The sequence below is a fragment of the Salvelinus namaycush genome, chromosome 34 (assembly GCF_016432855.1).
Source record: "Salvelinus namaycush isolate Seneca chromosome 34, SaNama_1.0, whole genome shotgun sequence".
Classification (NCBI taxonomy): domain Eukaryota; kingdom Metazoa; phylum Chordata; class Actinopteri; order Salmoniformes; family Salmonidae; genus Salvelinus; species Salvelinus namaycush.
In genome coordinates this window covers 2,100,036-2,114,849 of record NC_052340.1, presented here as the reverse complement: position 1 = coordinate 2,114,849, position 14,814 = coordinate 2,100,036, and the positions used below count along the sequence as shown (strand labels likewise).

The 14,814-nt window shown below is 40.4% G+C and overlaps 1 protein-coding gene across 2 annotated transcripts in view; it reads right to left on the bottom strand.

Annotated features, from left to right (window-relative positions):
• Positions 1-14,813, bottom strand: part of LOC120028261 (NADPH--cytochrome P450 reductase) — a 34,073-nt gene extending 19,260 nt beyond the window's left edge. Inside the window, exons 1-3 of one of the 2 annotated variants that reach the window (XM_038973433.1) lie at positions 14,690-14,788; positions 8,202-8,296; positions 5,407-5,596 (exon numbers count right to left, since the gene is read on the bottom strand). In XM_038973433.1, the coding sequence (XP_038829361.1) occupies positions 5,407-5,582 (176 nt within the window). In that variant the 5' untranslated portion in view covers positions 5,583-5,596; positions 8,202-8,296; positions 14,690-14,788. Of the gene's footprint in view, positions 1-5,406; positions 5,597-8,201; positions 8,297-14,689 lie in introns of both variants that reach the window. The other variant, XM_038973434.1, reaches the window with a different exon arrangement.
• Between the last annotated feature and the right edge of the window lies 1 nt (position 14,814).

Below are 14,814 nucleotides of genomic sequence, written 5' to 3'. Positions count from 1 at the left end.
TTGTGGTCCATTCAAGGGTGAGAAGCGCCGTCTGACTAAGTGCCCCCCCCCCCCCCAACCACTGGAGTAGGGGGAATGTGATTGCTATAGCAACCTCTATCATAAAAGGATTCCATTTGTGGCACAGACCCTACTTCATTAAGCGGAGAGAACCAGGCAAATAAGAGATGGCTTCCCCCAAAAAGAAAGAAAGTGAAGGGAAAACAAAAACAACTAGAGCAGGGGGGGGAAAAGTCTGCTTGTCTTCGCCTCAACTTTCCACCTTTGGGAGGACTCACAGAGAGGGCTTAACTTGCCTTTCTCACGAGCTCTCCAGGGAACTTTGGCTCGGGCCCAAAAACACAGAGGCTGCTCAACTTGTACAGGAGAGATTGCGACGCCCCATTCATAACACAGTTAGGTACCCAGAATACCCATTCAAAAGAGATTATCCAGTACTTTTGTGTACTTTTTAGCCAGTAGTTCTGAAAGTAGCACTCAAGAGCCTAAAGTGTCCCAAAAAAGGCATACTATGTCACGTGAAAATATGTGCAGGTCGTCATTGTTCTCCCTCTCTCTGCTTTCCAATGAGCAGTTGCGACCACTCTGCAACCTCATTGGATAACGCTGGGCAGGCCTCTTGCTAACCGTCACTCAAACGCGAGGGGCTGGAGCGCATTGACTAGAACTCAAATTGTTTAGGGGCAGGCCCACGTGGGGGTGGGAAATGTAGAAGAAACAGTATGGCACAGCTTAAATAAAAGTTGAGGCTAATTAAGGTAAAACAGTAATTATGTATGAACTACACATTGACTCATCCAGCCCAAAGCAGGAACTTTCTTAGACGCCAGAGTACCGGAACATGTCTTTAAAGGAGAATAAAGGTGGCTGGGTTATATTGTAGTTATCCTCTCCTGTACCCCCACCCAGGGCTCTAAAATATATTTATTTTTTTAAGTTAAGAGCACCACATGAAATTTAGGAGTGCCAGAAAAAAAAAGGTTTAAATTGATTTTGATGTATATTGGGCCTATATGAATTCTAGCTACTTTTGAAGCACATGTGCCCTTGACAATAATATGTTACACTGTAAAGACAGTTTATTATAAAAGCTAAAATGTTGATACAAATACCTGTCATTGAAATTCCAAAATCATTTGTGGAATTAGGTTTCTACATTGTGTAAAAGCACTATTTTCCGATTGTTCAATGTAATCAATGTACACTTTAAAAAAATGCAGGCTGGTGGTGACGACATGCAAGAGATCTGTCATTCATATGATCATTGATCTCCTGGAGAAGCAATCCCTTTCCCTTCTGTACCCAAAATGTTTAGATATACTGGTAAAGTTACCAGGTTGTTAGCTAGCCAATGAAGTAACACGAAAGTGTAAACAAATGGTTAATGACGCAGTTTTAGTACTGCCTACGACATGGTTTATGAATGTAAAAAAATGCGGTCCCGGCGATCCTCTATAGGAAGATAAAAATGTTGCGCCGGTAATAATAGGTCAGATCTTTGACCTGGTTGGGCTAGAAGCAAGATGTTTTAGCTGTCGTTATGGTGCAACCATAACACTATCGAATCTACATTCAAATTTTTCTCTGGGGCACTCGGAAACAACAGTACAGCACAGTGCTCCCAAAATAAAACTCCTGGTCACACAAAATATTTTGTTGCATATGTGACCAAGTTAGTCAGACTTTATAGCCCTGCTAAACATTCTCCCCCGGGCCCTCGCCTCCTGCCAACCAGCCCTTGTTTTCACACATGTTCATGATGTCCCATACACCGAGCAGCAGTGTCAGGAGCAGCCTCGCTGTATTGTCTGCCTCCGCTCCTCGCAACACTGTCTCCATTCACTGAGCACAGCCCTGGGCCAGTGAGAGAGCAGGCCAGGACTATTCATAGACAGCTTTTCCCCACTGATTAGAACAAATGGAAGGCAGCAACAAATGGAAGGCAGCAACAAATGGAAGAAGCAAAGCACAGCCAAACCTCAGTCACTGACTCCACACTGATTATATAAGTGATGAGGAGGGTGGGGCAAGCAGGACAGCACAGGGGAAGCTAACTCACACAGGGGGGAGAGGGGTCCTCCAGAATTTGTATATATATATTTTTTTTTTTATATATATATATATATATATATATATATAAATAGGTCACTACTGGGCCCAGCTGGAACATTTATAAAATTCCCCAGGCGCTTGAGGCAATAAATGTGATTGCACTAACCTATTACCTGTAGGTAATAGGTGCACTGCCAATAACTTCCATTCATTTTATATTATGGACTACGCTCAACTTGAGAGGTATATGAACACATTCAGAAATTATTAATGTTCTCTTTCGTAAACATCAGTAACAATACACTGAACTGCCAAACAGCAGATTAATCAATGAAAAAAAGAAGACTCATTACAGCACCGTGTACTTAAATCCACATTATGGTATGGTAAGCTACATTATAGCCCCTCCCTCAGAAAATACACACCAGCACTGTAAACTGTAGGTGTTTGACGACCGCAGTATTGTGATTTTTTGGGGGGGGCAGGGCAAAAATTTAAACACCAAGCAGAACAAACCCATTAGTCAGTCCTTTAAAACCGGTTACGGCTAGACGTTCCGCTAGCGGTGAAATTGCAGAGCGTGAAATTCAAATTAAATTAGAAATATTTAACTTTCATAAAATCACAAGTGCAATACACCAAAATAAAGCTTAATCTTGTTAATCCAGCCACCATTAATCCATCAGATTTCAAAAAGGCTTTACGGCGAAAGCAAACCATGCGATTATCTGAGGACAGCTCCCAATCATACAAACACATAAAAATTATATTTCAACCAAGCAGGTGTGACACGAAAGTCAGAAATAACGATATAATTCATGCCTTACCTTTGAAAATCGTCTTCTGTTGGCACTCCAATATGTCCCAGAAACATCACAAATTGTCATTTTTTTTCGATAAATTCCTTCTTTATATCACCAAAATGTCCATTTATTTAGCGTGTTTGATTCAGAAATACACTGGTTCCAACTCGCCCAACATGACTACAAATTATCTAATAAGTTACCTGTAAACTTGGTCCAAACATTTCAAACAACTTTCCTAATCCAATTTTAGGTATCCTAAAACGTAAATAATCGATACAATTTAAGACGGAATATACTGTGTTCAATAGCGGATAAAATCAAAGTGGTCGCGCGCACCAAACAAAAGAGTCCACTTGGCTTGACACTCAGAAAGTACTTCTTCATTTCTGAAAGGAAAACATCAGCCAATTTCTAAAGACTGTTGACATCTAGTGGAAGCCATAAGAACTGCAACCAGGTGCCTCAAATCTAGTTTCCAATAGAAAACAGTGACCTCAAATTTATTTTTTCCTGGATGGTTTGTCCTCGGGGTTTCGCCTGCCAAATAAGTTCTGTTATACTCACAGACATTATTTTAACAGTTATAGAAACTTTCGACTGTTTTCTATCTAGATCTACCAATTATATGCATATCCTAGCTTCTGGGCCTGAGTAGCAGGCAGTTTACCTTGGGCACGCTTTTCATCCGGACGTGAAAATACTGCTCCCTATACCAAAAAAGTTATTAAAATACCTGCTGTCAGTAAAATAGTGTGCTACAGCTTGGAAAATAAATCAAATGTGACTATGACAACATAATGTTTGTTTCCAACATTCGGGCTATTTTTCCTAAAGAATTTAAATCCGCTTCGTGTTGTTTCCTTGCCACGATACTAATGAGTATCGCGATAACATCCCGGCCCTAGTAAACCAATCTCTAAACCATGATGCATTGTGTGCTTTCAACCCTAAACTCCAAAGTAACAGTAGGCACAGTGTTCCCTGGAACAACAAGCAGATGAAACCTAGGATTTAGTCGGGCCCATAGAGATAATAGTAACATAGTCCTAACCACATAGAGATCCTATTATATTCACAAAAAAAATCCATAAATGGGACAAAAATGGCAGCCATCTTGGTCAGGGAGAAATCCAAAACCAGTCTAATTAGAATTAATTGTGGTACTGGCATAGGTGACGCATTACCTGCTTTTACTAATGCAGGAAAATAAAAGGCATATGATGTATCAGAAATTGTGTAATGGAATCATCGTCAACCTAATTGTCATATAATTAGAAAAACAATTTATTCAGGTTTTATACCAACTTTGTATAAATAGCCAAGCTTTTATTTGAAATCAGCTGTGTAGTGTTAGGGCAGAAAACTAAGCGTGCACCCCTTGGGATCCCGAGGACCGTGTTTGGGAAACGGCGCTCTATAATATACAGCATGTAAATGGAACATAAATGTCTGATTTTGTTTTCTTGGAAAGTTGTGGATGTTATTCTATGATACAATATTAGTACTTGTTACATTTACAACAGTGTATAGGGGATGTTGTTCCCACTGTGATGATTAAAACCTATTCAAACCAAAAACCATGGAAAGATGGCAGCAATCGTGCAAAAGTGAAAGCACGAACCAGCGCATTTAACCATGGCAAGGTGACTTGAATATGGTACAAACAGTACAGTTATGCCCTCCGTAAGACAATCAAACAGGCATAACGTCAGTACAGAGACAAAGTGGAGTGGCAATTCAAAGGCTCAGACATGAGAATTATGTGGCAGGGACTCCAGAAAATCAAAGATTATAAAGGGAAAACCAGCTCCCGGACAAGGTGAAACACCTCTCGCTTCGAGGGAAACAGTGCCGCCAACGCGGGCCACCACCACTCCCGTGGAATGCGAGGTCTCGTTTTCGTGGCTGACGCGAGTAACACATTTAACCATCGCAAGGTTGCCAGCCCAGATGGCATCCCTAGCCGCATAAAAAAAAAAAAGAAAAAAAAAAATCGCTTGGTGGCACGTAAAACGTCTGCCTTCTGCTCAGGTGCCATTTTACATGTGTGCGTGTGTGTTACTGCACTGTTGGAGATGGGTACACAAGCATTTCGCTACACCCGCAATATCTGCTAAATATGTGTATGCGACCAATAAAATGTGATTTCATTGTCTAAGTCTTATCATCAACTGATTTGAGTCAGTGTATGGCTGGGGTTTGACTGCATTGCTTGAACGGAATATTGGCATATACAATTTTAGAAGAATGGTTCTGGCTAGCTAGCTAGCTAACACAAAAACAATGCAGATAAATACTGCACATTAATTATTTTACACAATATCTTATCACAGCACTGGCAAACCATGGTCGACTAACTCCCTGACCAACATGGCTGATCTTTGGACCATCATATGGTTCGTGTCAATTCTAGTACTCTAATTCCTAAATCTATGAGTAATACTGTAATCGTGCCCTTTTTAACTCTGTTAGGCCCTTGTGACTTATTTGTTGAGAGATGTACAGCAAGCGCCTGGTGTGCATTAAGCACACAACGAGCAGTACTCACGGTTGGTCGAGCTTCTTGAACTCGGGGATGGGCTCGGCCTTCTTGCGGGACATGAACCAATAGATGATGAGGCCGGCGATGAGGGTGAAGAGGAAGAGGTCCAGGTTACTGAAGAGAGGATTCTCCTCCTCCATGGCCTCCGGCTGGGTGCTGCGCTCTGCTTCCACGTCCGCCATTGTCACACACAGGGCTGCCAGGGCAACCAGACAGGGCAGAGGTTAAAGATCACGAGTAGGGCTGTCCCCAACAAAAATAGATCTGTTGACCGAAAGTAGTCTGTTCTTTCGACCAATCGATTGGTCTAAAGAATGTGTATTTATCCAAATATTAGGACACACCCTACATGTTTTAATTAGGTCAACTACAACTGTAAGCGCACTGTTTGATGAAATAAGACACAAATGACTGAAGAGCAGAGATCAAGATACCCAGAAGAAAACATTTGAATTTGACCCGACTACTCTCCTCCCGCTCCTACTGGCTTTCGCAGATTCTGCCATTACTCTCCTGAAGTTGCCGGCTACACAAGGAAATCGGCAGACTTGTGGAATGCCAATTTATCTTACCATTTCTACTGATCTGCATGCCAGTTATGGCTTTCATATCCACATTTTCATGGAACAGTTTAATTTAACTTAGAATAAACATCTTCATATCGCAAAATCATTATATGGTTAATTAAAATTCTATCCAAATAAATGATAAACCTGAAATTAACTTATATTGCCAACAATGTAAAAATAGCCTTTAAAACCAACAAAGAAAATCATTGCAGCCTGCAGGTAGAAAATATCCTGATGAAAATAAACTCTATAAATGACATTTGCAGACAGGCCATGGGTAGCCACGAACTTAAAACATTGTATCAACTATTAATTTGGGTCCTGCTGGAAGCTCAACTTGCAACATTGTATAATATTCTGGGCCCTCCGACACAGCTGTAGGCTATTTGTACAAAGCATAAGGCATAATTTTTTTACATTTCCACTGGATCAGAGCATGACATTTTTCCCTTTCACGCTGAGTAATTATCGAAAGGGAGAGAGCTGCAAAGATTAAAATACATTGAGGAACTATTGTCATTCTCAATGGATGTAAAAACAGACTTTGCTTGCTGTTTGAGGTGAAGAAATTTGGGAAGCACCACAGCTCATTAGTGGTGGTGCGTTAATCCAATCAGAAAAACTATCAGATCACTTATTCCACATTTTGTTACGTTACAGCCTTATTCTAAAATGTATTACATTTTATTTTTTCCTCATCAATCTACACACAATACCCCATAATGACAAAGCAAAAACGTGTTTGGAGCATTTTCTTTGCAAACGTATTAAAAAAACTGAAACACAACATTTACATAAGTATTCAGACCCATACCTCAGTACTTTGAAGCATTTTAGACAGCGATTACATCCTCGAGTCTTCTTGGGTATGACGCTACAAGCTTGGCACACCTGTATTTGGGGAGTTTCTCCCATTCTTCTCTGCAGATCATCTCAAGCTGTCAGGTTTGATGGGGAGCATAAATGCACAGCTTTTTTCAGGTCTCTCCAGAGATGTTCGATCGGACATTCAAAGACTTGTCCCGAAGCCACTCATGCATTGTCTTGGCTGTGTAGAAGGTGAACCTTCGCCCCAGTCTGAGGTACTGAGCACTCAGGAGTAGGCTTTCATCAATGAGCTCGCTGTACTTTGCTCCGTTCATCTTTCCCTTGATCCCAGGCCCTGACGCTATAAAAACACCCTCAGAGCATGATGCTGCCACTGCAATGCTTCACCGTAGGGATGGTGGCAGGTTTCCTCCAGACGTGACACTTGGCATTCAGGCCAAAGAGTTCAATCTTGGTTTCCTCAGACCAGATAATCTTGTTTCTCATGATCTGAGAGTATTTAGGTGCCTTTTGACAAACTCCAAGCGGGCTGTCATGTGCCTTTTACTGAGGAGTGGCTTCTGTCTGCCCACTCTACTATAAAGGCCTGATTGGTGGAGTGCTGCAGAGGTGGTCTTTCTGGAAGGTTCTCCCACCTGGACAGTGGTACTCTGGAGTTCTGTCAGAGTGACCATCAGGTTCTTGGTCCCCTCCCTGACCAAGGCCATTCATCCCCGATTGCTCAGTTTGGCCAGGCAGCCAGCCAGCTCTAGGAAGAGTCTTAGTGGTTCCAAACTTCTTCCATTTAAGAATGATGGAGGCCACTGTTCTGGGGAAGGGTACCAAAAATGTCTGCAGCATTGAAGGTCCCCAAGATATGTGCCTCGACACAATCCTGTCTCGGAGCTCTACGGACAATTCCTTCGACCTCATGGCTTGATTTCTACTCTGACATGCACTGTACACTGTGGGACCTTATATAGACAGGTGTGTGCCTTTCCAAATCATGTCCAATCAATTCACTTTACCACAGGTGGACTCCAATCAAGTTGTAGAAACATTTGTGAAAACATCTAAAAACCTGTTTTCGCGTCGTCATTATGGGGTATTGTGAGTAGATTGAGGATTTTTTATTTATTATTATTTTAGAATAAGGTTGTAACGTCACAAAATGTGGAAAAAGTGAAGGGATCTGAATACTTTCCGAATGCACTGTATATGTAATCCCAGTCATGTGAAATACATAGATTAGGGCCTAATGAATGCATTTTAATTTTTAATTTCAATTTCATATGACTTCCTCATATGAACTGTAACTCAGTAAAATTGTTGCATTTATATATTTTTGCCCAGTATAGTTCTGAATACACTCTTCAAGAGGTGATACTCCAAACAAATAGTTGTAAAACATGTATTTAACAATACCTTGAAAACGGCACCGACTTGTCAATAGTTTTAGTGGCGCTGGGGGTCGCCTTGTCACCGAGCAGGCAAATCAAACGTTCTGCACCTTAGGGATTCTATCAATAAAATGAACACTATTTCAATAGGTAGTTAAGTAATTCTATGATTAGGCCCTTCAAAAAAAAAAAAATGCACGTTGTAGGCGGTCCAGTACTAGGAAGAAATTAAATCTACATTCACCCAGATAATGTCTCAAAGTGCTTCGCTCATTCCAAGTCAAACAAATTAGCAGTGCAAGCTGACACACAGCAACCATCATCTCAACAAGTGCAATTACATAAGGAGGAAGTCGATAATGACTTGTAAAGACAAAAGGGAAAATAAACTGCTGAACAAGCATTTAGAAAGTGTGCTTTGTCAGCCATGGTGCACTGGCCAAGTGGCACGTTCTGGCTGTTAGGAGACATACAGTGGCAAGAAAAATGTGAACCCTTTGGAAAACTTGATCTGATCTTCATCTAGGTCACAGCAATAGACAAACACAGTCTGCTTAAACTAATAAACAATTACATGTTTTCATGTCTTTATTGAACACACCATGTAAACATTCACAGTCTAGGATGGAAAAAGTATGTGAACCCTTGGATTTAATAAATGGTTGACCATCCTTCGGAAGCAATAAACTCAACCAAACGTTTTCTGTGGTTGCAGATCAGACCTGCACAACAGTCAGGAGGAATTTTGGACCATTCCTCTTTACAAAACTGTTTCAGTTCAGCAATATTCTTGGGATGTCTGGTGTGAACTGCTCGAGGTCATGCCACAGCATCTCAAATCGGGTTGAGGTCAGGACTGACTGGGCCACTCCAGAAGGTGTATTTTCTTCTGTTGAAGCCATTCTGTTGTTGATTTACTTCTGTGTTTTGGGTCGTTGTCCTGTTGCGTCACCCAACTTCTGTTGAGCTTCAATTGGCGGACAGATATCTTGACATTTTGCAGGAGAATGTAAGGCTAAAACTTGGGAATTAATTTTTCCCGTCGATGATAACAAGCTGTCCAGGCCCTGAGGCAGAAAAGCAGTCCCAAACCATGATGCTCCCTCCACCATACTTTACAGTTGGGATGAGGATTTGATGTTGGCGTGCTGTGCCTTTTTTTCTCCACACAGTGTTCTTCCAAACAACTCAACTGTAGTTTCATCGGTCCACAGAATATTTTTCCAGATGCACTGTGGAACATCCAGGTGCTCTTTTACGAACGTCCGACCTGCAGAAATGTTTTTTTTGGACAGCAGTGGCTTCTTCTGTGGTGTCCTCCCATGAACACCATTCTTGTTTAGTGTTTTACATATCGTAGACTCGTCAACAGAGATGTTAGCACGTTCCAGAGATTTCTGTAAGTCTTTAGCTGACGCTCTAGGATTCTTAACCTCATTGGGCATTCTGCGCTGTGCTCTTGCAGTCATCTTTGCAAGACAGCCACTCCTAGGGAGAGTAGCAACAGTGCTGAACTTTCTCCATTTATAGACAATTTGTCTTAACATGGACTGATGAACATCAAGACTTTTAGAGATACTTTTGTAACCCTTTCCAGCTTTATGCAAGTCAACTATTCTTAATCTTAGGTCTTCTGAGATCTCTTTTGTTTGAGGCATGGTTCACATCAGGCAATGCATCTAGGGAATAGCAAACTCAAATCTTTAGTGTTTTTTTATAGGGCAAGGCAGCTCTAACCAACATCTCCAATCTCAGCTCCTTGATTGGACTCCAGGTTAGTCATTAGCCTAGGGGTTCACATACTTTTTCCAACCTACACTGAATGTTTAAATTATATATTTGTCTTGTCTATATTGAATACAATAATTTGTGCATTATTAGTTTAAGCACACTATGTTTGTCTATTGTTGTGACCTATATGAAGATCAGATCAAATTTGATGACCAACGCAGAAATCCAGATAATTCCAAAGGGTTCACTTACTTTTTATTGCCACTGTACGACACAATTCTGCTGATATAACCAGTTGAAGTCGGAAGTTTACATACACCTTAGCCAAATACATTAACTCAGGTTTTTCACAATTCCTGACATTTAATCCTAGTAAATATTCCCTGTTTTAGGTCAGTTAGGATCACCACTTTATTTTAAGAATGTGAAATGTCAGAATAATATAAGAGAATGATTTCTTTCAGCTTTTATTTCTTTCATCACATTCCCAGTGGGTCAGAAGTTTACATACACTCAATTAGTATTTGGTAGCATAGCCTTTAAATTGTTTAACTTGGGTCACATGTTTCGGGTAGCCTTCCACAAGCTTCCCACAATAAGTTGGGTGAACTTTGGCCAATTCCTCCTGACAGAGCTGGTGTAACTGAGTCAGGTTTGTAGGCCACCTTGCTCACACATGCTTTTTCAGTTCTGCCCACACATTTTCTATAGGGCCTTGTGATGGCCACTCCAATACCTTGACTTTGTTGTCCTTAAGCCATTTTGGACGTATGCTTGGGGTCATTGTCCATTTGGAAGACCCATTTGCGACCAAGCTTTATCTTCCTGACTGATGTCTTGCTTCAATATATACACGTCATTTTCCGTCCTCATGATGCCATCTATTTTGTGAAGTGCACCAGTCCCTCCTGCAGCAAAGCACCCCCACAACATGATGCTGCCATCCCCATGCCTCCCCCTTTTTCCTCCAAACATAACGATGGTGATTATGGCTAAACAGTTCTATTTTTGTTTTATCAGACCAGAAGACATTTCTCCAAAAAGTACGATCTTTGTCCCCATGTGCAGTTGCAAACCGTAGTCTGGCTTTTTTAATGGCGGTTTTGGAGCAGAGGCTTCTTCGTTGCAGAGCGGCCTTTCAGGTTATGTCGATATAGGACTCGTTTTACTGTGGATATAGATACTTTTGTACCCGTTTCCTCCAGCATCTTCACAAGGTCTTTTGCTGTTGTTCTGGGATTGATTTGCACTTTGCGCACCAAAGTACGTTCATCTTTAGGAGACAGAACACGTCTCCTCCCTGAGTGGTATGACGGCTGCATGGTCCCATGGTGTTTATATTTGCGTACTATTGTTTGTACGGATGAACGTGGTACCTTCAGGCAGTTGGAAATTGCTCCCAAGGATGAACCAGACTTGTGGAGGTCTACAATTTGTTTTCTGAGGTCTTGGCTGATTTCCAAATATATGTCAAGCAAAGAGGCACTGAGTTTGAAGGTAGGCCTTGAAATACATCTACAGGTACACCTCCAATTGACTCAAATGATGTCAAATAGCATATCAGGAGCTTCTAAAGCCAATTTTCCAAGCTGTTTAATGGCACAGTCAACTTAGTGTATGTAAGCTTCTGACCAACTGGAATTGTGATACAGTGAATTGTAAGTGAAATAATCTGTCTGTAAACAATTGTTGGAAAAATTACTTGTGTCATGCACAAAGTAGATGTCCTAACCGACTTGCCAAAACTACAGTATTTAACAAGAAATTTGTGGAGTGTTTGAAAAACGAGTTTTATTGACTCCAACCTAAGCATATGTAAACTTCTGACTTCAACTGTAGCTAGTTTCTATAAAGTCTATGAAGTTTAAACATGGCTCTGGCTAATGACCTGTAGATATTTCTTATGAAACATAAAGACTAAATCCTAAATTGTAAGAGCAAGGTTATTGTTGACAGCTTATGCTGATTCATGTTTAGCAATTCACATGTAATATCCACGTCTGCCAGTGCAACAGGTCACAAGAGTTCATCTCTTGCCTCTTTCCTTATCTCTCGTGGTTCATGACATCATATCGCTAATTTATTAACTTCGGACAAAATAGACTAATTAAAAACAGCCATCAAACAATATACCTAACATATAAACAATGTATTATTACACTAATAACAAGAAACAGATATGCAATTCTGTGACATTAACTAAATTCAGACTCTAGCCCAAGTTGTACACAAGGAGCCTATAGTTACTCCCTAAGGTCCAAGGACCTTATATGCTATATTCAGAGGTAAACTGGTTCTGGCTGCCAAAACAGCCAAATACTCAACCTAAACGCAAATCGATTCTCAAATTATAATCTCTGTTTTCATCTCCACCCGGCACAGCGAGAAGAGGAGTGGACACCCCTCATAGCCTGGTTCCTATCTAGGTTTCTTCCTAGGTTTTGGCCTTTCTAGGGAGTTTTTCCTAGCCACCTTGCTTCTACACCTGCATTGCTTGCTGTTTGGGGTTTTAGGCTGGGTTTCTGTACAGCACTTTGTGACATCAGCTGATGTAAGAAGGGCTTTATAAATAAATGCGATTCATTGATTGAAATACAGTTCTAGAAACATGAAGCCATTCTCTTTCATATGATGTTAAAATTATTTCACAAATCAAAATATACACTGCTTTAACCGGCTTTAATCACAGTTACAGCCTTCAGTATTTTTCAATGACAACACGTTTCTGGCGGCCTTCTTCTGTTACACACAAGTGTTCGTTCGGAGCATGCTAGACAGCTAATTAGCACTGTGTCTTCCGTAAACACGAAGAGTAACATGGAGATATGTACATGTGGGAACACTAACCATATAAAAAGGTGTATCAATTTAACCTTTTTTCCCATTACTATTATTTCTAGATGGTATGAAAGATAAGGTCCTTATGCTTCCAAAACCATACCACGAGTAGTGTGTGTTAATGTTCAGAGAGCGTCGGGCCCTTAACAAAACTCCCACATACAAAAGACGCCTTCATCCAATGAGTCATGATCAAGGGCTACATTCAGTCAAGCAATGCCCAGAGATCAAACAAAGCTTGAAAGTGTTTAGCTAGCTATAGGTCGTCATCAATAATACGTCACAATATGGTGCAGAGCGTTCGATTTGGCTACTGGGGGGACAAGGAGCCTCCCAGTTCATCTAAAACAATTGACAACTAACTTAAACGCTGTTCTCAGGGGATTATTAAATACATGTTTATAACTATTTAGTTTTAATACCATGACCTCTTGAAGAGCATCGTCAGAACTACACATATCCGATTATTCCAACTGTAGCCATATCAGAGTTATACAGCAAGTAACGTTTACTGCCTGCTGTTCATGATGAGTAAATGTATCATGTAACTTCAGATAAATTAGGGTAGCCTATCCATTTGCCATGTAGCTAACTAAGCAAACAACATGTGTCATTTAGCTTGCTTCATCATAAGGCTTTTGGAAAGAGCTTGACATAAGCAAGTTATTGTCCTGGTAAAGTGGTCAGTTAGCCTTCTGTTATCACCAATATAGATGTCAAGCAAATTAAACAATATTTGGATATAGCCATCTAGCTTAACCCCTGAAAGTTAGCCAACTAGGCATATTGACGTGATCTGTTATTAGCTAGCTATCCGATTTGACGTGGTCCATCAAAGTAGCCTAGCTATCTCTGTCAGCCGCAATCGTGATTAAACACTTAAACAATGTTGAAAAGGGGATAATGTTCGGTAACTTTGCTAGGTTGGAGAAAAAAAGCACAAAAAGGTCTACTTACCACTATGTTTAGGCGACTGTACAAAGTTTCTACCGGTAGCTTTCAAAGTAAACATGATCAGCTAATAGTACATCAGCAAATGGTCCCTTCTGCTGCTTGACATGCAGAGTGCACAAATAATTAGAAATGAACCTAAACCACTCATCCTTGTCAGGTATAGTTCACTTGTATTTTATATCACTCAAATATCCAATTAATGGTGGCCAATAGAGAGCTATCGTCAGGCTACTCACGGATCTGAAATTACATTATCAATTGATGTTTACTTATCATGAAAAGAATCCAGTTACTTGCTGTATAACTGATGATAGAGTTATGCGCAATTGTTTTGCATGGAATAATCGGACATTTGTAGTTCTGACTATGCTCTTCAAGAATTGATGATTACAACCAAATCGTTAACATTTATTTAACAATACTTTGAACCGCACGCAGTTGTCAATTGTTTTAGCGGTCTCTTTGCCCAGTTGCCCCTGAGGAGGCAAATGTAACGCTCTGCACCTTATTGTGATGTTTTATTGATAACGACCTATATAAATTGGAATGTTGCTTGACCACGACATTAGCAATCAAACACCAAACTACTAACGTTAACTGCTACTAGCTGACTCTACAGTGACAAGCGGCAAAGCTGTTAACTTAAACACTAAAAACAGTGTTTGCTATATCAGTAAATTAACTAGGTTATAAACTAAATAGCAAAATAAATATAACTATTTAGCCATTAACTAGATAGCTAAGGTTAGCTGTACTTGCTGAAAAGTGTGTTAGTCCTAACGTTAACGTTATACAGTAGTAACGTTAACGTTACTTGCTTGACAGTTGGTTAGTTAACTAAACTGGCCTTGTCGAGCTAATTGGCTATCTAAATTTGGAATAAACTTAACATGAATTACAATCGATTCTCACGACAACGATATTCAATGCTGTCAACGAAACAGCACTTTAGTATATGAAACATAACTAGACTTTCAGCTAGCTACTTACCTTCTCGTCTTCACCGTCATGCAAAACAACAGTGCACACAACACAATGGGGAAACTTTACCGTGCCGTCACTCAGTAGGACTAAACCAAAACAGTTTTCTCAATGGGTGTAGTACTTACTACTCA